Source organism: Diuraphis noxia, unplaced genomic scaffold (genome assembly GCF_037042655.1).
Source record: "Diuraphis noxia isolate RWA-SAM2 unplaced genomic scaffold, SU_Dnox_SAM2 contig0001, whole genome shotgun sequence".
Taxonomy (NCBI): Eukaryota; Metazoa; Arthropoda; class Insecta; order Hemiptera; family Aphididae; genus Diuraphis; species Diuraphis noxia.
In genome coordinates, this window is record NW_028301711.1 from 57,954,994 (window position 1) to 57,979,219 (window position 24,226).

General features: G+C 26.7%; 2 protein-coding genes across 4 annotated transcripts in view; one reads left to right on the forward strand and one right to left on the reverse strand.

Annotated features, from left to right (window-relative positions):
* The window catches only part of LOC107162271 (uncharacterized), a 194,081-nt gene that overhangs the window by 24,489 nt on the left and 145,366 nt on the right, over nt 1-24,226 (reverse strand). For all 3 annotated transcript variants that reach the window (XM_089215586.1, XM_089215591.1, XM_089215595.1), the window contains exon 3: nt 2,618-3,378. In XM_089215586.1, coding sequence (XP_089071712.1) covers nt 2,618-3,378 — 761 coding nt within the window. The remainder of the gene's footprint in view (nt 1-2,617; nt 3,379-24,226) is intronic.
* On the forward strand, nt 11,250-12,872 carry LOC149061012 (uncharacterized). Its single transcript, XM_089215612.1, has 5 exons — nt 11,250-11,480; nt 11,559-11,794; nt 11,950-12,096; nt 12,156-12,248; nt 12,414-12,872. Exons 1-5 carry the CDS (start codon nt 11,271-11,273, stop codon nt 12,592-12,594), a joined length of 867 nt encoding a protein of 288 aa, XP_089071738.1. The 5' UTR covers nt 11,250-11,270; the 3' UTR covers nt 12,595-12,872.

Genomic DNA, 24,226 nt, shown 5'->3' on the forward strand with positions numbered 1-24,226 from the left:
TATATTAATATTAATTTTTTGTGATCGATCATTTCTTTCCATGAAATATTTTTTATTTGTAAAATAATACTGTTATTAATATTCTCATTATAGCTCTAGTCAAAAAAAAATCGGTAACATTAAAAGCATTTTAAAACTAAATATTTTTATTTATTCACATATTTAATTTGATTTTAGACTATTTTTTTATGCGTTACACGTTTTGGAAAGAGCATTCTAAAGGCTTGTGGTATAGCGGTAATTTTATTAATGTATCAATGTATTATGAGTTATACCACGATAAAGGTTAAATGACTTAACTCTGGTAGTTCAATCATCCTTTAGTGACGTGTTTCTTATAGTGAATATTTATGATAATGAAGCTAAATGGTTTTAAAGTGCCAAATTATTTAACACTGAAGGTTATATATTATATAGTTACATTATGGTATATATATTCGAAATAGCTAATAATATATCTGGTTATTATTTTATAGCCTAATATATTTATATGTTTAACTTGATAATTACGAAACTTAATTTTTATCTAATCATGTTAAAATATATTTTATTTTAAGTTACCTCATCATTTTTTCTCAAATATTTTATGAACATGTTCAATAATTAATTGTTCATATTAAATAATTAAAATAATTTTAAATGCAATGTCAACGATTTTTAATTTTTAGATTCGGAACGTTATATATCAATACGTGTTATTATTATTATTATTTGTGCCAGTTCATGAGTTTTTGATCAGTAAAAAATTAGTTTTTAACTCAAGGGATAGATTCTAACAAATCGAATCAATTCTATTAATTTAATAATTGGTAAACAAAAGTAGGTTAATATATGGGAATTTTTATTAAAACCAATTAAAAAAAAATATATATTGAATAATCGTTAATATTTAATTTTGTTGAAATAATACGAACACTTTCTTAACATAACATAACATTTAAATATATTCATCTCTTTTTAAAATTTTTGTTGACATTTTACATTTTCTTATGATCTTATTTTTTTTTTCAATTTATATTGTTAAAATATTTTTATAAGTGATACAACTTGAACAGTTTATAGACAATTTCTCATAGGTTTTGCATTCAGAAATCAAAAATTATCAAAATTGCAATATATAGCTACACATAATATGTATGTACATTTAAAATCCCAGTTTTGACTAAATTAAAAAAGAAGTATATTATCCTTATAATAATATGAAATATTCCAATATTTCATAAATTATATTTGAAATAATTTGCTTTTATAAATTAATAATTTTTCATTTTAATTAATCTTAATGATTGGTCAGTATCTCACTCCAGTTTACAACTCATTTCATACGTAAACCAACCTAAAATACAAAAATAACTAAGGATAAAAATTAATTCATACTAAATCTGTTTCATGTAGATTATTCTAAACAGATTTAATAGAACATATAATTATTGAATTGATATTATATTTGAAGGCATAGGAAATTAATATCAAATGTGTTATTCAAAAGTTATGTTATTTTAAAAGTCATTACTGGCTTACAGAACGTAATATTGCTACATAAGAGACGATTTACACTTTTACAGGAATATTACTATAAACCTACGGTAATAAAAGAAAACAAGAATGGACATTTCTCCTGACACTATTTTGGTTTTTCAATAATATTATGGTCTAGGTTTCAAAATAATACTTTTTATGAATACATAGAATTTATGTACCCTTATTGGAAAATTATTGACTTTAAAATGTTTATTTATTAGTTAAGTCTAATATATCTTTTAGTAATTTTATTGTATTTATTTCTGCTGTAGCGTTACATAGTAAATACATATTAACGTCATGAATCATGACAAACAAAGGTTGTTTCATAAATGTTGCATAATTTGCATGTTCATTAAGTAATTAACATTGTATTGTGTTTAAGAAAATAAATAAAATCCACAGTATTCTAATTTATTTAAGTAAAAATATATTGAGAGAATCTAAGAAAGGAGAATTTTTTGTTGTAAAAAAATTATATTAATTATTTATTTTAAAGTCAACAATTAAAACTCCTAAGTATATGCAATATAAGTATATAAGTATCAGTCACTACATTAACTAAATATTTAAAGCACAGATCTTATGTTATTGAAATAGTACATTTTAATTTATATATACCTACTGAACATTCAAAGGAATGCATTTTACTCATTGAAAATATTTTAAGCCTAATTTAAATTTAAATAAGTCAATTAAGTTTATCGATTTCATAAACATTTACAAGAAAATAAATTTAAGATAAATTAAACTCAAAAGTCAAACCAAATTCACTTTATTTTTTTCGCTCATTACTTTTTGTGTTAGGTGGTGTTGTTCATTGCATTTTATTTTGATATATTTATAACTAACATTTTTAAACAGTAGGTTTATACATTTTAGTGACTAATAACTTATTAGTAATAAGTAATAATATATTTATATATTTATTTTTTTAACTGTAATGCTTATAATTTAAAATGTAATCAAATCAAACAGTAAATTTGAATATCGTAAAAAGCATTTTTACCAATGGATATTGTTGTTATTTCTAGTTTTGTTAAAAAAAATTATTTAACGATTTCGACATATTATATTAAATATTCTTACGACTCACCGAGTCCAATGGATTTTGTTGCGGTGGCGGTGGCAATGAGAATTCACTGCTTGCGTTATCGGCTGCTTCAGATTCATCTCGATCGTTGAGTGAGCTATTCAAGGTGGATCTGCTATTGCGCTTGTTTGTGGCTCTGTTCCTGACTATAGCTGCAGTCTTCTCCACGGCTTGTTCACAAATTCGATTCACAGCCTCCCGCACGCTGTGTATCATAGTCAAACGATACTCAGAATCCAATTCTGGTTCCTGACCTTTTAAATCTTTGGAATTATTTGTATCAGCAACTTCATATTCCTGGTTCACTGAATTCTTTTCAACGTCAGTTTCACTTTTTTTATCAACTGCTGATGTATTATTTAGATCTTTTTTTGCATCGAGGTCTGATTGAACGTAATCACCAGGTTCTTTGTTCTTATCTGGTATGTTAGTTGGATCTTTTGGTTGATCATCACTCACGTTCGATTCATCAATTCTATCTGATAAAACTGTTGCGTCCGTCTTATGATTATCGTCTGGTTCGTCGTTCATAACTGATTTTTTGGGCGAATCAGGTTTGTCTAATGCATCTGGTACTACTGTGGCACGTTCGAGTGTGATCGGTACTATTACAGCTACATTTTCATCATGACGTTTGGTAGGTGTTGATGAATTTTCTGTTTCGCTGTTATCGTACGGCAATGATGATCCTCGAAGAACACCATGTTGTCTATCAACTTCGTCTGTTGGTGTACTCGATGGTATTAAATCTCTAGAAGGGAGACCTGTAAGAAGAAAAAATAATACAATAATGAGGTCATAGAAAACATTATACAGATGTGGTTGCAGGTTTCAGACAGAAAAAATTATAATCAAAAATTGTAAAATGTCTATTAAATAAGTTTTATTTATCCAATACATTCAAAATAGTAACTCTTTATATAACTGTTATCGTTTATTGATATATAATTCATACCTACACCTATATTATTTTTCAGTTGAGGAGAAAAAATAATACATAATACTTGATCCTTTATACTATATCGTCTTCAGTATACATTCATGTTTTACATAAATTGGCATTCTGGTCACAAATTCAATGTTATTTTAATACACGTAATTTTTTCTATACCCAATTTCATGTGAGTCTTATTTGATTTATATTGAAATTAATTTTCATAGTATTTTCTTAAATAATTCTAAAATCTATGGTGCTTCAGTCTTTCAGTGCTCGATTTGTGGTTGACGATCTCGTCTAAAGCTACAGATGACCACATGACTTTTGGTCCCAAAAAGTTTCTTTTTTGGTGAATTATTAAATAGTCACATTATATGTTATTTATACATCTGTGTAAATAAATGAGGTTTTGTTACAATTAAATATGATACGTAATATATTAGAGGTTGATTTTAAAATTCTTATTTTATATCCATATGCATTTTTTTTATTTGATACCTACCAGATATTGTGCACTACGGGATACTTTATTACAATTGTTTTATATATTAATGAAGTAATGAAGTGTGTTTGTATCCACATTAAATCTTTTATTTTAATCATTAACATGTTATAAAATATGCTACGCAGATTTTTGTAATACGGTTGTACTGTGGAAAAGTCGTACTAACTGCGTAAATGCTCTAAGTATACGTACCAACCAGTGTTGCTAACTCCCAGATGGGTGACCACCCGATTTTTTAGCAACAAATACTTGCCAGTTGCCACACATAACAAACGTGTTCCAACTAACTGCCCCCCCCCCTATATAGAACCAGGCTAATAATCTTAGTATTTGAAGCCTTAATTTTAATAAAATATAAATAAAAATATAATACATTCTTACAAACTGTGTAATATTGAAAGTCATATTATTATGAAATTAAATAATGTTAAACACATTTTTAGAACGTTTCCATTACCCATAAGATGTTTTAAAATTTATTTGAATATAGACAGTAAACATAACACATGTATTCATTAAATTCATATTATGTCCATTTATACACTTTCTGTGTTCATTTTACAACGTATAACTTTTAATAGGTAACTATATAGTGATTTTAAGCTTATGTTTATCGTAAGAAATATATATTTTTAATGTATAGAATTTAAATTTTAAATTTCACCTAAAACTATGCACCAATTAGACAAGACCATAAACTATAAATATCTATATATTATATACTCTTATTTAAGCATATCAGTATAAAAAATGTAAAATACAATTTTTATCATTTTCGACTGAGTTTATATTTTGTGTGTTTACTTACTAATGATCTGAAACCAAAGTATTATCACTAGGTTATAACATTATTATGAACAAAATATTATTAGAACTTATATTATTTATCCCTATTTTAGAAATGTCCGTGTAATGATAAAACTAATGACAGTTGTTATTGTATGTTTTAGTTCAAGGTATACTTGATCAGTGATGTGGCTGCTCAAACAGGCGTAATTGTATTTAGTCGTGAGAATGTTTTACACCTGGGACCAATGAGTAGTGGTACACCATAATATTAATATACCACTATGTAATACATCAAATTGTTGTTGCATGATTCATAATAAGATATCTCAGTCCATTTATCTGACATACTTAATAATCATCATATTAATAATTTTAATCTTATTGTATTCCATGGATATTAAAATATTTATAAAGAATTAATTATTTTTTACTTTAAGTATTAAATTAAGAGTAGTTTCTATCTATCTATCTATACTATTATATAAAATTGTAAGGGTTTTTCTTAGACCGCACTAACCGAGAAAACTACTGAACCGATTTGGCTGAAATTTTTTTTGGCTGAAACTTGACACTCCGCTGAAGGTTTTAGTACCACTTTTGTCAGTAAAAAAAAGTATAAAGTTCATAAAAAAATTAAAAACAGAATCACAGTAGTGGCGCCCTTTTTCGGCCAAAAAATATACTAAATATTTTTAGTTGTTATGGTTCTATAGGTTGCAGATCCGAAGAGGATGAGTTGTTCTTATATAAAATGGAAACATATTATGGTAAACTTATTGTATGGCATATAGTTACTATTGGTTACTGATTCATAGAAACCGAATACTATGTTTGTTTTTTTTTCATATTATTATTATTATTATAAATGTGCCATAAATCTTTTTGTTAAATAGTTTGTGCGGTTGCTTTCACGTCTGTTTGTCTGTAATCAAATCTTGCGCGCTCGATTTGAGGCACTTTTTGACGATGAAAAATGCTGAAAATTGGTATAGACCTTGGTCTTGGATGACAATACAATAATCCGTTGTCATTTTGGGACACGGACCTCCAGGTAGGCGATGACGGGTGTGCAAAGTCATCGACTCGAGGAAGTAAAGGTATAATAATATAATAATATAACCATAAAAACTACCATCTACTAAAAATATAAATATATATCATCAACATTATGTTTAAATTTTTTAACTTTACTTTTAAATTTTTCATCACGCGCGCTCGTATCACCGCCGCTGTTTGTCGAGTTCGCTGCCATTTAACCTAACCATTACTCGCCGAAAAAAAAAATCAGTGTTGCATGATAATATATGATATAATTATGTATGATAAACGTTTAATAAACAAATTTACTTTCAACTAAAAAGTAGAAAATAAAAAATAAAAAATAAATTTTTTTTAAAACACACTTTCCTATAAAAACATATTCAAAAAAATATAAATATATATATTAAATTGTACTTAAAAATAATGAAAAATTTAAAAGTGTGTGGTGCATCATATAAAATATTTAAAGCCGAGTTAAGTCTCACATACACTTCTTTGTTCAAACCTGTTTATAAGATAGTGACTGGGAGTATATTTCAAGTGGACGAGCACCACACACTTTTAAATTTTTCATTATTTTTAAGTACAATTTAATATATATATTTATATTTTTTTAAATATGTTTTTATTGGAAAGTGTGTTTTAAAAAAAATTTATTTTTTTTTATTTATTTTTTTTTACTTATCATGCCGAGAGCGTTAAGAGCACGCATTGGAAGAAGAACTGCCAATGCAACTCGAATGTATAACAGAAGTCAACAAGATATCACACCAGTACGTTCTCAAACACTTTCACAGGAGCAACGTAACGCTTTGAGTATGAAATCAGCGTTTAATTATCAATCCGAGATTGATTATTTAAATATTAAAGAACTTCAAATAGGACCAATGACTATATTATGTCCTAAGTGCCATGTAAAAAAAGGAACGATGAAACCCATGGACTTTGCTGCGCTGACGGTAAAATTGTTTTACACCAATTTGAGGATCTTCCAGACTTAATTAAAAGTTTAATTGATAATTTTCACCCTCTATCAAAACATTTCCTTGATAATTCTAGACGGTATAATACTCTGTTTCAAATGGCATCGTTTGGAGCAAACGAAATAGCTGAAGAGAACTTCATGCCCACTTTTAAAATTCAGGGTCAAGTGCATCATTTAATAGGTAGTTTATTACCTGAAATTGGAAATAATGCTAAATTTTTACAAATATATTTTATGTCAGAGTCGGATCAAATATATATATTCGAACATTATTACAAAACATTATTCAGCCAATTCGCCGTAGATATGTTTGAAAAATGATTTCTGAAAGACTACACTTTATTCGCAACCATCAAAAACAACTACGTGCGGAAGATTATGTTCACCTCCGAGATGATGTCAACAATGATGCAAATATTAATGCTAATAACGTAGAGCAACAAGTAATTCTTCCCTCCTCTTTTACTGGTCCCCGTTACATGCATGAAAAAAGCAGGATGCCATGACTTATGTTCGTAAATTTGGCCGTCCAGATTTATCTATTACTTTCACATGCAACCCGGAATGGCCTGAAATACAAAACGAATTATTTCAAGACCAAAAGTCGTTTGATAGACACGATAAAATCTCTAGAGTTTTTCATCTCAAACTAAAAAATTGTATGCAAGTATTTTAAAAAATAAATGTATTTTCGGAGATGTAAATTGTTATGTTTACAGTGTTGAATGGCAAAAACGAGGTTTTCCACACTGCCACATTCTTTTGTGGTTACAAACGAAAATTCAGCCAGATTAAATTGATAAAATTATTTCTGCCAAGATACCGAACAAAGAAAGAGATCTTATACTTTATGAAATAGTATGCAAGAATATGATTAATGGCCCATGCGGCGAGTTAAATATTAGATCGCCATGTAACATAATCGAATCGTGATAATATGAGTCGGGGTGAAAAAGTCCAAATTAAAAAGGTCCAGAGTATATTATATACATAACAATATTTAAAATAGTTTATAAAAAAAAAAAAAAATGCAATGATTATAAACTATAATTACGTACTTATTAGTATCATCTATATATATCAAAATGGATTTCTGTCTGTTTGCCCTTTATGCATTCCTAAACGGATGAACCAATTGCGACGAAATTTGGTACAGAGATATATTAGACCTATAGGCATAAGAAAGGCTAAGTTAAAAAGTGACAGACTTAAATATCATTCTATTGAATATTTGAATTGTCAGACTTTTCTCGATAAAACGAATAAATTTACATGATGATAAACTAAATTGATTATCAGTGTAAGTTTATTATTTAGTATATTTTAACCATTATCTATCTATATGTATAAAAAAATACTGCAAGCATGATCACAAGCAACGAAATTAATTAACAGTTTGAGACATTCAAGGGGTAGGATTTTTTAACGGGCTACGAAGTGTACGGGTTCAGCTAGTCCTATATAAACTATTTTGATATCAACAGATATTTTAATTTTGAAAAAACAAACATCAATATTTTAATGTTGGGTACTCATGTTTAAGACATATGATTGTTTTGTATAGTAAAGTTATGCACACAACTAATTACCTACCCAATTTTATTTTCTTATTTTCTTATTTTTTTTTTAATTTGATATATTGTTAAATTTATATCTATGACATATTTTTTGAACTAATTAATTTTAAAACTATTAAAAATATATTTAAGTATCTATTATATTTCACAATGATACATTATTTTATAAAACAGGTATTGTTAATGTACCTATATAAACTATAAGTTATTGTATAAATTTAACCAGGGATTAAAAATTGTATTATTTATTGAGTACTTCATAATAATGTTTAATAACTATTGATGTTCCTTTAGAGGTGATTACCTTTAGTTTACAAGATATAATTCCGTCGAGGTAAATAATTAATTATACGAGATAATATGGAGGCATGAACTGACGTAAGTTAATAAAATATATAAATGTATACTATAAACATAAATAGAAACGCAAGAGAACAACCATTATCAATTATTACTTTTGATAGCCAAAATTATTTTTTTATGCCTTCAATGACATAATTTGCAAAAACCTAACGTGAATGACCTAACATTATAAAAACATAATATCGCAAAAACTTGCGCATAACCCTGTTATTTAAGCTATTGCATTTCACGAAATCTTTAATTTTTAGCAATCAGATGTTTGAATGGTTTACGACTTTGATGAATAATTTATTCAACTAGATAAATATTTATTATCTATCGCAAGTAAATATATATATATATATATGTAAGTGTATCAAATTTGGAATGATACAATTTAGTACATTATTTATGTACTAAATGTACCTATACACAATACTATATCTACTTCTGTTGTTATTCTATAATATTGTATATTGTACATAAAAATAAAGCAATAAAAAATCGTAGGTATATAGAAATAAACGTTTTTATAATTTTATGTTTATTTGTATTAAGGATAATTATATAATTATTGTTTATTCGTAAACTGTAAAAAAATATTTCTGTGTATTATAACTATTTTGGTTTAGTTAAAATAAATCTGACAAATAATAATTTATACTTAAATAAATATGAATGTTTAAAGCATTAAATGTTATACATTAATTAAAACGGGTCTGATTTTGTTTTGAATGGCCAATGGTTTATAATTAATTGTGATTCCAATAAGCGGTAACCAAAGTATATCATAAATAAATTTAAAAGTGATAATATTAGGTTAAATTATATATAAAATAAAATTAATGTTAATGACAGAATTTCAAAAAATAAAACTTTTGAATTTTGTTGTTAGAAAGAAATTATGGTTTTACTACCAGATTGATTCATAATATTGGTCAATATTATATTTTGACTTCACTCATTACTAAGTTTAGTGTAAGATGATAAATTAGTAATATATTTTTTTAACGATTCAATAAATGATGCATTCATCAAAAAATTGAGTAGAATGTTTATATTTTATTTTATTTTAATCAAATTTACTTAAGAGTTCATCCATCAAAATATATTATATCGTTTTAGTGATACGTAACTTCAAAAAAGAAATAACCAACCTATCCATATTTTTTCCATTAAATCTAATTTTTAGTTTATACAAATAAATTAATAACTAGATATTTTATTATTATTAAGGCACTTTTATTGAAATTAAATTAAATCAATTTTCATAGTTTTATAGTGTAGTCATTAACTATTATAAAATAAATGAGTTAAGAACTTTTATATTTAAAGAAACATTATTTATTTTTTTACTTTTAAAAAGTATAACTTACCATAGAATGTACATTTAAGATATGATTGATTTGTATAAAAGTAGAAACGAAGTTTTTGATTGTACTCACTCTTTATATTGTGACTGACTGTTGAGACAAAAATCGAAAGTAAAAACAAAAAAATATGCAGAAATTTAAGACAAATAAAGAGAAAATGTAAAATAATTTGGACTTTAATCAAAATATTATATTATATATTTTTTTTTTTTTTATGAAATAGGTAGTCATGATGTGAATTATTTAGCATTAAAATATTTAAATTTTGTGATTTTTAAAACATTCTAACATTCTAAGTCTAACTATAATTTAAAATGCTGAAAATACTAGACAACTTATATTACACATCTTATAAATTATATTAAACAATTATTTTATCTATGCAAGCTATTAGCTATTAGCTAATAACTAAAGTTGTTGATAATTAAACATGAATTATATAAAAAAAAAAAAACATTTATAATGCGATTAAATCAATAATTATAATGACGCCAATTATGATTTAGTAAAAATTAAATAATTAATAAGAGTCCTAGTCCAATTCCAATAATAGAAAAACAATTACTATCTGAAAAATTTAGGAAACATTTCAGATTCGATTTACCATACATTTAAAAAAAATTCATTGTTATAATATTAATACCATAGTTTATTATAAATACAACGATTAAAAATATAATATTATTCTCTTATATTTAAATAAATATAGCATTGTGAAGCGATATAGTGTGATGTTAGGCTTCAGGGGGCCTATTCTCAAAGGCATCGAAAGCAGTGGTCGAATAAAACTGTTCGATTGTGAATATTCGATCATTAATATTTATTCGACACATTATATTCGATCAATCGTATTCTGAAACAACTATCGAATATTGAATGTCGAATATTATTTTATTCGATATACTTTTCGATTATCGAATAAAACCATTGTTTTGTCCATGTAATTTTCAGTTGTTATCACAAATTGATTGCTGATAAAAAATTTAATTTAAAATTTAAAATTTGTTTGACACTGTGACGTGCTTACTAGTTACTTAGTGTTTACTATTACTATTTAGTTTTTTATTTGTCTACTGCAATTATATTAAGTATAACCATAATATAACTATGAGTACTGAGAAAAAAGTTAAAGGCAAGTCCGTCACTCTGGCGCAGAAGGAATGTCTTGTGGATTTTATGGAGATGCATCGAGAGTTAACAAAAGGGAAGTTTAGCACAAATTTCACCCACAAGAATGCCCAACATCTTTGGCAAAAAATAACGTTAGATTTAAATTCAATGATAGGTGCAATAAAAACTCCAGAAAAATGGAGAAAAGTAACTTTCATTTCAATTGTGACAAATTTTTAGATATACTAATTACTAATACTAAATACTTTTTTTAACATCCATTAGACTTGGACTGATATGAAATGTAATGCCAAGACTAAAAGTGTTGGACTTAAAAAAAGTATTTCTAAAACTGGTGGAGGTAGTTATGAGCAAGAAAACACACTAGCACCGATAGAGGAAAAGATTACTGAAATAATAGGAGAAGTACCCATTTTTGGACAACCACATACAATTGAACCGACTGTTAATTTTGACGGTTATGAATTTTTAGTTGATTCTGAAAATAGCAGTATTTTACAGTAAGAATTAAAAATGATAAATTATTGTTATTAGATTTTTCTTATTGAAAAAATAATATCTCATCAATACATAATGACTTCTTGTTTACAAATACAATATTAATTATAAAATCATAAGATCTAAAAGGTATATATATATTATATATATTGTATAGGCCATTAGTAAAATCTGCTTATGATAATGTACATGGAGAAGAATTATTCACTGATGATTTACCATCACCAATTGAGTCATCATCATCTAAAATACTGGAAAATTTACAGCCATCATTAAATGCGTTTGCATCTAAGCCCATAGAAATGTAATATCTATAAAATTTTTTTAGGTTCAATATTTATTTTTTTAAATCTTTACATTTAGATCCAAAAATATTGTTATTGACAACACTAGCAATTTTATTAATCAAGACAAAATAATTATTGAAGAACCTGTTAAATTATCTGTTAAAAAAAGGTAAGCATACCCCATCTATAAGAAAACTTCCTTGAAAAGTTTATTTATTTCATACAAAATTGTTTTGTTGATATCCATGTTAAATGACTCGAATATTTCTAAATTTGTTGTTAGTTTTGCATACAATTAATTATTTAACTGGTACACAATTCAACTTCTTTATAGTAAGCTTGATATATTTCAAAAATCTGCTGATGCTTCTATGCAATTGCATTATGCCAGTGAAGAGAGAAATGGAATTCTTAAATCATATTATACAGCAAAGTTAAATCTCTTAGAAAGAATCGTTATAGCAAAAGAAAAGAAAGTTGCTTTAATGGAGGCTAATAGTAAATTTAAAGAATGATTAATATTGAAAAAAAAATGTTATTTGCCATATTATTAATTGTACCTACCTAAGTATTATTTTTGTTTTGTTTTTAAAATTTTATATAGCTGGTTATTGCTTATTTATAATTAATATGTTACTTGATTTTTAGTATTTCAGTTAAATATTATAAAATATTATTCCATGTTAGTTTGAATGTAAAAGTAAAAAAGTAATTTGTTACTAACTTTTATAAAAATTAGTTACCTAATACTCAATTATATTTTTAGGATACAAATAAATGAACAAAGATTTAATTTTTTATGTTTATGTTTATTTTTATTTTTATTTTGTGATACAATAAAAAATAATATTTTGTTGAAGTTTGAGTTATTCATTTTTATAATAACAATTAGGTAATTGATAATTGGTAATTGAATAATTCTCTAAATGTAAAAATATGAATCTATCATTAGCTGTTGCATACGTTTTCCTGCCATAAGTTCTGTATTAATATGATTTGTATTTGGATCATTTGGAGCTGCATAATTATTTAAAAGTCCTAAATCATTTTCACAATACTCATCATTATTATCGATTTGAGGTAGATTGTTGATTATGCAAATATTGTGTAATATAGTGCAAGCATTAATTATACTAGAAGCTTTTTCTGGTTTGTAGTGGAGTACTCTATGTTTAAGTAAACATCTAAAAAAATATAATATGTATTAAAAGTTTATAGGTAGGCAGGTAGTTCTAGAGTAAATATAGAGTAATACCTAAATCTCATTTTAAGAACACCATTACACCGTTCTATAATTGATCTCGTTCTACAAAACCAAGTATTATATCTAGCTTCCGGGCTATTTGGTAGATATTCACTTAACGGTGTCAATAGCCACGGTCTCAAACCATATCCAGAGTCCCCTATTTTAAAAAGTAAATCAACAATTACTAATAATTACATTTATAGTACTTATGTAATCAATAATTTAAATTAAATGTACCCAATAAAAAACAAGATGTATGTCCGATGGAATGCAAATGTTTCAACAATCCTAACACAGGACTAAGACGCCAAATATGGCTATCATGAGTACTTCCCGGAAATTTTGCACATACATTTAAGATTTTCAGGTTTGAATCGCAAATCTTATTAAACATAGTATAAATTGTATACTATATAATATTATTTATTCAAACTTATAAGATTAAAAATATTCATTTATTCTTTTTAATTTTGTATGAATAAAATTGAAATGGGTATTTATTAAATTTCAAAATGTATAATATTATATATTTAAAATTACCAGTTGTGTATTAATGCTGTGGTAGCCTTTTCGATTAACGTATACATGTTCAGGATAAACGGGATCATTTAAATTGGACGGTACAATAGCAATATGAGTTCCATCAATGACACCAATTACTCCTGGTATTCCAAATTTTTCATAGAAACTTAGCAAAAAAAATAAATGTACCTACTTCAGTTAAATATTACACAGTTGAGATTTTAGTGAAATATATTACCCTAAACGAACTTCTTTAAGTTCACTAACAGAACTTGGAAAATGTATATATTTGTTGAGTATTTCTGGAACATTCAAGGCATTAGCTACTTCAGTAATGCATCTACTTACAGAAGCTTGACTCACAGAAGCACCTCTATGTTCCCCAATATCTTGCTGGTAGCTTCCGCTTGCAAAAAATCTTAGTGCTGTCAATATCTAACAATGTAATAATAGTATTGCTATAAAAACAGAAAATACTATGATATACCTATCAAAAATAACAGTGCTTAAAATAGTGTGCAGTAGGCAGTAGCAAAATCTAAGTATAATGATTTTTATTATTTAATAATACCATAAGTTTACTGACTCAAGCTTTTTAGTCTTTAATTTTAAATTTCTTATCATATACCAAGGACTATTAATAAAAATGTTAAGCACTGAACAATACATCTTATTTTTGTGTGTATTATAATTTTCTATGGCTAACCTTTCTTTCGATACTTAGTCCAGCAATTGTATTCGGATTTTTCATAAAAGGAGTCAGAAGATTGGTTAACTCTTGCACTAGAACTTTACTTAATCGATAGGTTCCAATGAATTGTCGGTCAGAGAGTACTTAAAAATTTAAATATGTTTATTATATGATAGCTGATTTTTATAAAGCAATTATATTGATATATGAATAAATACATTTATCAATTTATAATATGTAGGTATTACACTTCAAAATGTATGAAGCGATTTTATAATATTGAATATTTACCGGCAAGTAAAGAATCATATTATTTGATTAATAATTAAAATGATGTATATAATTACCGACGAAAGGATCTTCTTGTATTAAAACTCGCCTTCCTTCATTTTCGAAGTTCATATCGTTAAATATTTCTATATTCATTGCATTTAACTGCATATTATATACTTCAAAATCGTCATCAATTAATGCCATATTGCTTAAATTATCTTGTTTACAGGTATTATTAATACAAAGTTAACGAATATCTTTACAGTTCGTGGAGGTAGATTAAATATAAATAGTATACTAAATTAAAATATACTAATATTAAATGATGACGTGAAAACCGTTGTGTCGAAAACCGTTTTCGTCACCTAATTCACTATCGTAGAAAATTATCGAATAGTAATATCGGATTTGTAGTCGAAAACCGTTTGAGAATAGTGTTTTTTTTTACAATCGAAACCAGAGTTCTTTTCGACCAATTTTTGATCGAAAGCCGGTTTCGATACCTTTGAGAATAGGCCCCCAGTTACCGATGTGCTGTGAGTGCTAACATGTGACGATGCCACTAGTTCTCAGACATGTTATCACTCGAGTTCTTAGTGGAGAATCATTGCCACACATAAATTGCACCACCCGTGTAAATTGTAAAAATCCTAACCAATACAATGCTAATGGTCATTGTTGCTGGGCTCAAGATCAATAGAAAAAAAAAAAAATAAAAATAGATTATAGATATTAATATCAACTCAAAAATTAAATTGAATATTTAATTAGCTGATACCTATATAACTTTATTAATAACTTATTAATCAATTTTATAATACCGAAAATTATTGTGTTTTTCTATCAATAAACTATACAAAAAGAAATAATTTTTTTATTTAAAAAAAATTTGTATATTTATATAGATGCAATCACATTTTGGAATCTTAGTGGGCCACACCAATTAGTTGTCGTAGTAAATAATTAACTAAGATTCATCATATCATATAAAATAGATTTTAATAGAAGTTTTTTTTTTTTTTAATTTTATTAATAATTTTTTAAAGGACAAAAAAGCCCAATATCACAAATTTCAACTCAAAGAAGATAAACTGACGCGTGCCATTATCCGAAATCTCCACCTGTCTACATCCGAAGATTTTATAAAAAGCGAGTTAGAACTGGTCTTTTCGATGTAAGGAAAGTCACAAACGCACTACATAAGACCAGCAAATACCCGCAACCCCTTTTCTTCGTTGACCTTGAACCAACTCACTATTTGAACAATATTTTCAAACTTTACTCTTTACTGCATACGAAGAACCATATAAACCTAAAGTAATAAGCCAGAGTCTCAACTGACAGAAGTATGGCCGCACGAGAGCTACTTTGGATATTCTGTTCGTTGTGTTCGTTGCAGTGCTTTTCATTCATCTTCAGAATGTTCAAAATAACGTGATTCATCAGCCAAAGCACGCTGTGCTCTGGGGACCATTCGGCCAACAACAGAGGATACAGCGTTAAAAAAGAACTCCAACGCCATAAGAAACCTGTTCCAAGTAATGATTTCGTATCAGATAATGTTAGATATAAGTCACATAATGTACAAGCCAGCCACTCAGCAAATGTTACTCCTCCAAAAGTCTCACCATCCTACGCCTAGGCTATTGCAGGCCAATCACCAGAAGCAGTCCCTAACATTAATATTACAATTACAAATTTCCTAGAAGAATTCAAAACTCTTATTAATGCCTTTTCAAATAAATCCCTCCTAATATTATTGTTCAATACAAATGGCTTAAAAAACCACGTTAATGAATTACTAACTGTTTTACATGATAAAAAAATCGACTTTGCCCTCATAACAGAAACTCATTTTACCCAACACTCACATATTTACATTCCAAGTTATAAACTACTTCAAATAAATCATCCACACAACACTGTTCATGGTGTTATAGCCATTTTTATAAAATCAACAATAGCATTCCAAGTCATCCACAAATTTTTCCAGGATTTTTTTCAATCCTGTGCCATAGTAATTCATCTGAACAATATTACAATAACGGTTGTAGCTTTTTATTCTCCCGCGAGACACAATCTCAATAGTGAATATTTCACGAATTATTTCAAAACAATCAATAATAATTTTATAATCGGTAGCGACTACAGCGCTAAACATCAACATTGGGGCTGCTGCGTAAATGACCTACGTGGTATTGTCCTTCATAGTTTCGTAACTGCAATAAATTTCAAAATATTAGCTCCTCCAGGTCCTACCTACTACCCTTCCTCCCCTAAAAAAGCCCGGGTATTCTTGAAATCTTTATCCCGAAAATTCTCACTAGTTTATACTGCACTACTGATAATATTCTCGATCTAAATTCAGATCACTCCTAACACCTAATCTTTACCCTTCAACTCATGAAATACTACCTAATCTTTTTAATACCTTCACTGATCGCTTTAAATTTCATGATCTAGTTTACCAAGGAATCAAACTAAATGTAAAATTAAAAGTGAATGGCGGTATTGATTTAGCTGTAAATAGTCTCACAAATCTAATTCAATCCGTGGCCAAGTCCTTTAACTCTGTCACTTATACAAATACTCTCTCCAAAAACAAATTCCCGCTCATAACTGTAAAACGGATAGCTAGAGTCCTCTATCAACGAACCCACCTTCCATTCCATAAACAAAAATATAACATTCTGGCAACTCACTCAAAAAAAAAAATCCTAGCAAAAAACAAATCTCTTTCTATTACGAATCACCCATACAACCTATCGTCAAAGGACGGAAGTCTTCGGAAAACAAACAAGCAAATATTTGAACACAATCCGACGATCCCTCCAATAAGAAAAACTGATGCTAGTTTTGGTTCATCTGACCTTGAAAAAGCAGAATTATTTTAAAATCATCCCTACGAAATCTTATAGCCCCACTCAGATTGTACCTGAAAATGTAAATACTGTCCAAACTTTCTTCAACTAACCACTCCCTTTACCCTTCCAGAGAAACACTTCATACCAAATTACATCAAATTCACGATTCAAAAATACCAACTTAAAAAATCTCCAGGTTTTGATTTTATTACAGCCGAATTGGCCAGATGTTTACCAAAACGTGCTATTATTCTACTAACCCACATATTCAACGCGATTCTGAGGCTCTCCTATGTTCTACTTTTTTGAAAGTTTTCTACAATTATACTAATTTCAAAGCCAGACAAACTTCTCAACTCTATATCGTCCGATTAGCAGACCAATTAGCTTTCTCCCCTTTTTTGTCAAAGTTTTAGAAAGAATTTTACTCAAACTCAATACCCTTCATCAATACAAATAATATATTACTGGACAACTAGTTTGAAATAAAGTTCTTTGCATTCCTTGATATCTCGGAAGCTTTCGATAGAGTATGGCACGAAGGGCAGCTATTTAAACTTATGGATTATATACCCCCAACATATTATATTCTCATTCAATCTTATCTTGAAGACCATTACTTTCAAATCCATCACGGATCTGCATATTCTAGTATAGCAGGTATCAGAGCTGGATTTCTGCAAGGAGGAATTCTCTCTTCAGTTATGTTCAATATTTATACCTCAGACCAACCTAATATGCCTAATAACTTAGTGCTGGGCTACGCAGACGAGAAATCAATAATATCAAATAGCGCAGACCCTGTTTTAGCTTCTAATTATCATCAAAATTATCTCTCTCAAGTGGAGGATTGGTACAGAAAATAACGGTATAAAGTCAACCAAACCAAATCAATTCATACAAATTTCACCCTCAAACAAGCCAAATGTTCGGCTGTAACTCTCTATGATATCAAAAATCCCTTAACTCTTACGGTTCAGTTAACCTAACCTCGGACCAACACTCGTTCCCGTCTCCCTTAGGCACACAATATTAAAACTAAATAGTTGCAGCTGAATTCTCGGCTACGCATGCTTAAAACACTTCTAATTAATAATAAACACACAAACTTAAACATTAAGCTACTAATGTATAAATCCCTGCACAAACCTATATGGATCTACGGTATACAACTATTGGGCAATGCCAGAATCTAAAATCTTAAAAATCCAAACGTTTCAAAATATTAGTCTAAGAAAAATTACAAACTCTCCCCCATACATATCAAATCACACCCCTACACTAATCTCCGTCTAAAAACCGTCCAAGAAGAAACAAAACACTTCTATAAGCGTTTTTATGATCGTCTCATAACACACAGAAACCCATTAATTCGTGAATTAGCATCAAATGAAATTCCTGGTAATCCTTATCGACGACTAAAAAGAAAATGGTGCGGAGATCTCCTAAACCACAAAAAATGGTGGTTAAATAATTATCAAAAAAAAGTAAAAAGTCAATAGGAGTATCACTACTGGGTGGCTTCTTCCAACAACTCATTCATGTCATTGTAAATTAACCCATATTATTATTGTGCGTCAGGGTACAGATTGCATATTTTTTATAAAAATTTAAAAAAAATGTATTATTAAATTACTACCTATTAAAATAATAATTAAAATATTATAATTGTATATAAATTAAATTAAGTTGTCTATTGTTGATTTTTACTTAATTAATTTTTAAATTTTTTCTCCACATATTAAGAATATTAAACATCACTTATAATATACGCAGAAGTCTATGATCCTTTAATATCAATTTACATAAATTATTATTTTCAATTACATCTACTCAGTACGACTATAATTGATTTCTATGATTGGTATTAGTTACAAACACTAATTAAAGGCGGGACATGTATACAATATATTTTCTGTTTGGTTGAGTTTATAGTAAACAAATAATGGAAGACGTGTTTGTAATTCACCTGTAATGGGATGTATACACCACTTGTTCTATTTACAAAATAGATTAAAACTTATCTAAAGTTTATTGAAAATTCTAAAATAAATCATTGAAACACTTTCATCAAAATCGGTCAACCAATTTTTTAATTCTATAAGCTACAAGCACATGAACGCCTTTTGAAAAATAAACGATAAAATCAGGATACCAATTTTTGACTAAGTAAGCAAAATGTTTTTTTTTTTTTTTGTGAATCAGAAAACACTCTATTAAATGCAATGTTCCTCCTTATGAGTATATTTTCCAGAAATTAAGTAATTAAAAATTAGTTATATTTTGTTTTAAATACCTATTAAGAAGTTGAAATTTTCTAAAATTAACAAACATTTTTAATTTTTATATTTAACAAATTCTTAATTATTTAATCTTTAATTATAGGCAAATTGTTAAATTTTGTTCGATTTAGTTTTGGCCTATGTTTGATACAATTTTTAATTCAGGTTTGGAAATGTTATACAGATTCCTCTCATAAGTTGTTTTATTATTTTTATAAGCGTTTAAAGTTCATGTTTGTCAAAATTGCATACCTAATTTAATTAGTTTTCCCAATGTAATAATTTAAAAAAAATTATCTTATATATAATTGAAATTTATAAACGCTATTTATATAAATATAATGAATAATAAGTATAACTTTTTAAAGAAAATAATAAATTCATATAACATAATTGTATATAATAATGTAAACCACACCGCAGGCTAATAACCTTGTTGTTAAAGCCGCCTTATTATCAATAATAAAAAAATAATAATTACATAATATTTTGCCCAATTATTTTTTTAATCCATTTATTTATTATTTTACCTACATCAATATTGATCAATAAGTTACAAGTTATATAATTCAAATGTTTGGTTTTTATTAGATAAGTACAAATGACATGGCAGTTTATGTTACGTTTAGTAACTAGGTTTCGATATTTATAAACTATTTTCAATAGTTAAATATAACTAAAGGTATCTACGAAACATCAAACTAAATTAAGAAGTTTTCTTTGAATGGTGTCATTTTTTTCAATTAAATTATTCATGATTGAATTTAAATTTAACATATGCATTATAATTGCTTACCCAGTAATGTGCTACTCTAAAACTCTTCAATACAACGACGCAAGTTCTCAGGTATTTTAAATTATGAAATGTCAGTGTGCCTTTCAGTTACAATCAAAACTGCGCATATTATTATACTACTACGTTATTATTATTGGATGAATAGAGGATAATATCACCCAAATATTGTTGTAATTTTAAATGTTAAAATGTGATTTTGGTGAAATGTTGAAATATATTGACAAGATTTATTAAAGAATACCTACATGAAATATAATACTTTCCAGTTAGGATGATAAGGGAACTTTTCTCGTATTTATGTAAGTACCTACTATGTTTGTTTATTATTTATTCACATATATTTGAATCCTATTCGAGCACAAAAATTAAATTTTGGTTCGTCACTACAAATCGATAATAGAAATGGACTCTTGACAATAAAAAATAAAAAAATATTTACGAAATTTTTTTGAAATGAATTGTGTCTTATACATCTCAATTTATAACTTTTAAGTATTTACCATTATAACAGTTATTACTAAACGTGGTGATTATTGTAATGATTCAAATTTATTTACAAATAAATATTAATATAAACGTCTATAGATTTTCATGATGACATATTTGTATTATATATTTATATTTGTATGCATGAGTTTCCGTCTTATTAGACGTCCGTGATATCAAACCGAGCATGGTACACATTTTAATAAAAATATTCTCATTTAAAATTGCCTAGTAAAACACGTATTTGTAATCTATAATTTTTAGCCATATAATAATAAGTTCAAAAGAAATATTCGACACTGAAGTTGTTATTTACCAGCTGAAAAATTACACAAAATATAATGAAGTCTTCGCATCACACATAATGTACGTTGCTTTACCAAATATTATTTCCAATCAACAGCAGTTGTTTATATAATATAATATACTGAGCAATATTAAAATAAATAACTTTCATATTTTTTTTTTTTTTTTTTAATTTAAAAATGTAAAAAAAAAATAATTATCTTATGTATTGGTTAATTCGATAAAATTGCCATGCCAGTTGAGTGTTAAAAGTGGAACATCCGTGTTTTTGTTATTTTATTAAAACATTTTGTTTATATAACACATTTAAAGGTCACATACGATTACAAATATTGTTTTACTAAACAAATATTTAGTCGACTGGTATGTATTTGGTTACATTTTTAACGAACCATATTATTATTGATTCAATATAATTTGTAAATGTGATCACGTGAATGTATATTAATGTAGTTAATTTAATTTTAAAGTTTTGAAATATTATAGCTGTATTGATCAATTATAAAAAAATGAAATATCAATGAAAATTATGTATTATTTATATCAATTATTTTAAGTACATTTTATATATCCATACAATTCACCTACAAAAATATACAGAATGATTGTAGTTAATACAGTACGTTAAAATAGCGATACAATAGGTATGTGTAGTATGTTTCTTGTCAATTGAATATTAAATTACAAAGTTATGACACAATATTTGATTATCTTCCAATGAATGAATACCCAAAAACGTTTTATATAAGCATATATGTCGTTCAATAATTCAAGCATCTGTTCTTATACTCGTAGTATTATTATACATAATAACATTTTTATTTAATATACAATAAATTGATAACTATGATAATATAAAACCTTGATATAACTAGAATGGTTTAGGGATTGAATTTAAAATTAGAAAACCCAATATTGGTACTGATTAATATAATTAGTGTATGTATCAGCATAAATCTGTTATAAAACCTTTAATTTATTAATTTCAAATACTGCTATAGATATCTGAACCCTTATCAAACAAAATAAAAACAAAAAAACAGTATTTATTTGCTTTTTAGTACTTTTAATATAATCTTAATTGCTATACACATTTATATATTATATTAGATAATATATTTCTAAAAATTTTAAGGTGTTAGAATAAAATTGATCAGATATGGTAGGCAGTCGTATCTTAGAATCTCTTAAAAGTGGTTTTTGTAAATTATTGGATTTGTATTTTTATATTTTTAATAAGGTTGGTCTGTTCTATGTTAATATAAACATTTGTTTTTTCCATAGATAGTAAATGTTGGTTAGCACTATTGTTAAGGTATTCAATGTTATGATCTGTTAACCTTCATCATTAACTATTATATTTTTATGTTTTTATTTGCTGGTACTTAATAATTATTGCTATTGTTGGTGGTCCTTGTTCTGTAAACTGAAAACATTTTGAGAAATCTATGATTTAATAGGAGTTTCGAATGTTAAGAAGTTGGTCACATTCCTTGTTATAAAATTAGAACGCAATGCCCTATATACTAACCTTTTTTAGGCTAGGAAAATTAACAAATGAGTTATGTACGATATTGTATTAATGTGTTCATCTCTATCCCCTAAACCCTGTTTTAGTATAAGTATAATTAATCAATTAATTATAGCTTTACCGTTTTAAAATAATTTTAGTTATACTAATGTAGTTAGTGATATTTATTATAATTATACATATTATGTAAGTATTGTTTGGAATAAAAGGTATCGTAATTTTGTAAATAATTCTGTAAGATTATTTTTCATTGGGTGAATTTAGATTCTGAATAAAGTGATGAATGTATTGATTTTACAATGATGTATGTATGTATGTATTTTTTTTTTTCTTGCCTGTCATCTAGGTTTTGGAGTAGAAACAATGCTTCGATTTTTGACTTGGAAAATAAAATTCATCTAGTTGGTACTTTGGGAGAGGAAAGCCAAAAGTAAAATCCTAAAAAGTAATGAAAAAACAGGAATTTTTATGTATGATCAGTTTTAAACAAAATTGATTTTTTATTTTGCTGTAACGCAGAAACGAATCATTTAAATACTTGAAATTTTCAACAAATATTAGCATTTTTATTTACGATTAAATTTTCAAAACATGTTGACTATTTTTAAGCTATTTATAGACACAATTGAAATTTTCGATCCTACGTTTTTTTTTTTTTTTTTGAATTACCTATAAAAGAAATTTGGCTATCCAAAATATCTTTAAAAATATAATACAAAGTCAATTATAAGTTAAACTTATCTTAGTAAAAAAAATAGAAAATCATCACAGTTGTTGTTTATAAGCATTTAAAGTTCAAATGTTAATGAAATCTGTCAAAATCGTGAAGATTTGCATGGAATTATGAAGTTAAAAATTCATAAAATTGTTGTGATTTATATCTAAGGTTAAAAAACCCAATACAATGTTCTCCATAACTTTTTTTTTAAATAACTGTAAATAAAAACACCAGAGTCAATATAGATAACATTTCGTGAGAGAATAAATTTTATATTTATATTGAATGTTGATATTTTATTTGTTTTAGATTCTATGGTTATGGGCACTTTATCCTATTGCCAATTGATTAACTTTGCCATATGGAAATATGCAACTCGTCCGAAATCTTTTTTAAAAATTAATTACTTATATTAAAAAATTTATATATTAT

Excerpts from the sequence above, each read along its gene's own strand:
- LOC149061012 (XM_089215612.1), top strand. The coding sequence starts at position 11,271 with ATGAGTACTGAGAAAAAAGTTAAAGGCAAGTCCGTCACTCTGGCGCAG. Across the intron at positions 11,481-11,558 it reads CTCCAGAAAAATGGAGAAAA|ACTTGGACTGATATGAAATG; the intron begins GTAACTTTCATT and ends AACATCCATTAG. Across the intron at positions 12,249-12,413 it reads AAATTATCTGTTAAAAAAAG|TAAGCTTGATATATTTCAAA; the intron begins GTAAGCATACCC and ends ACTTCTTTATAG.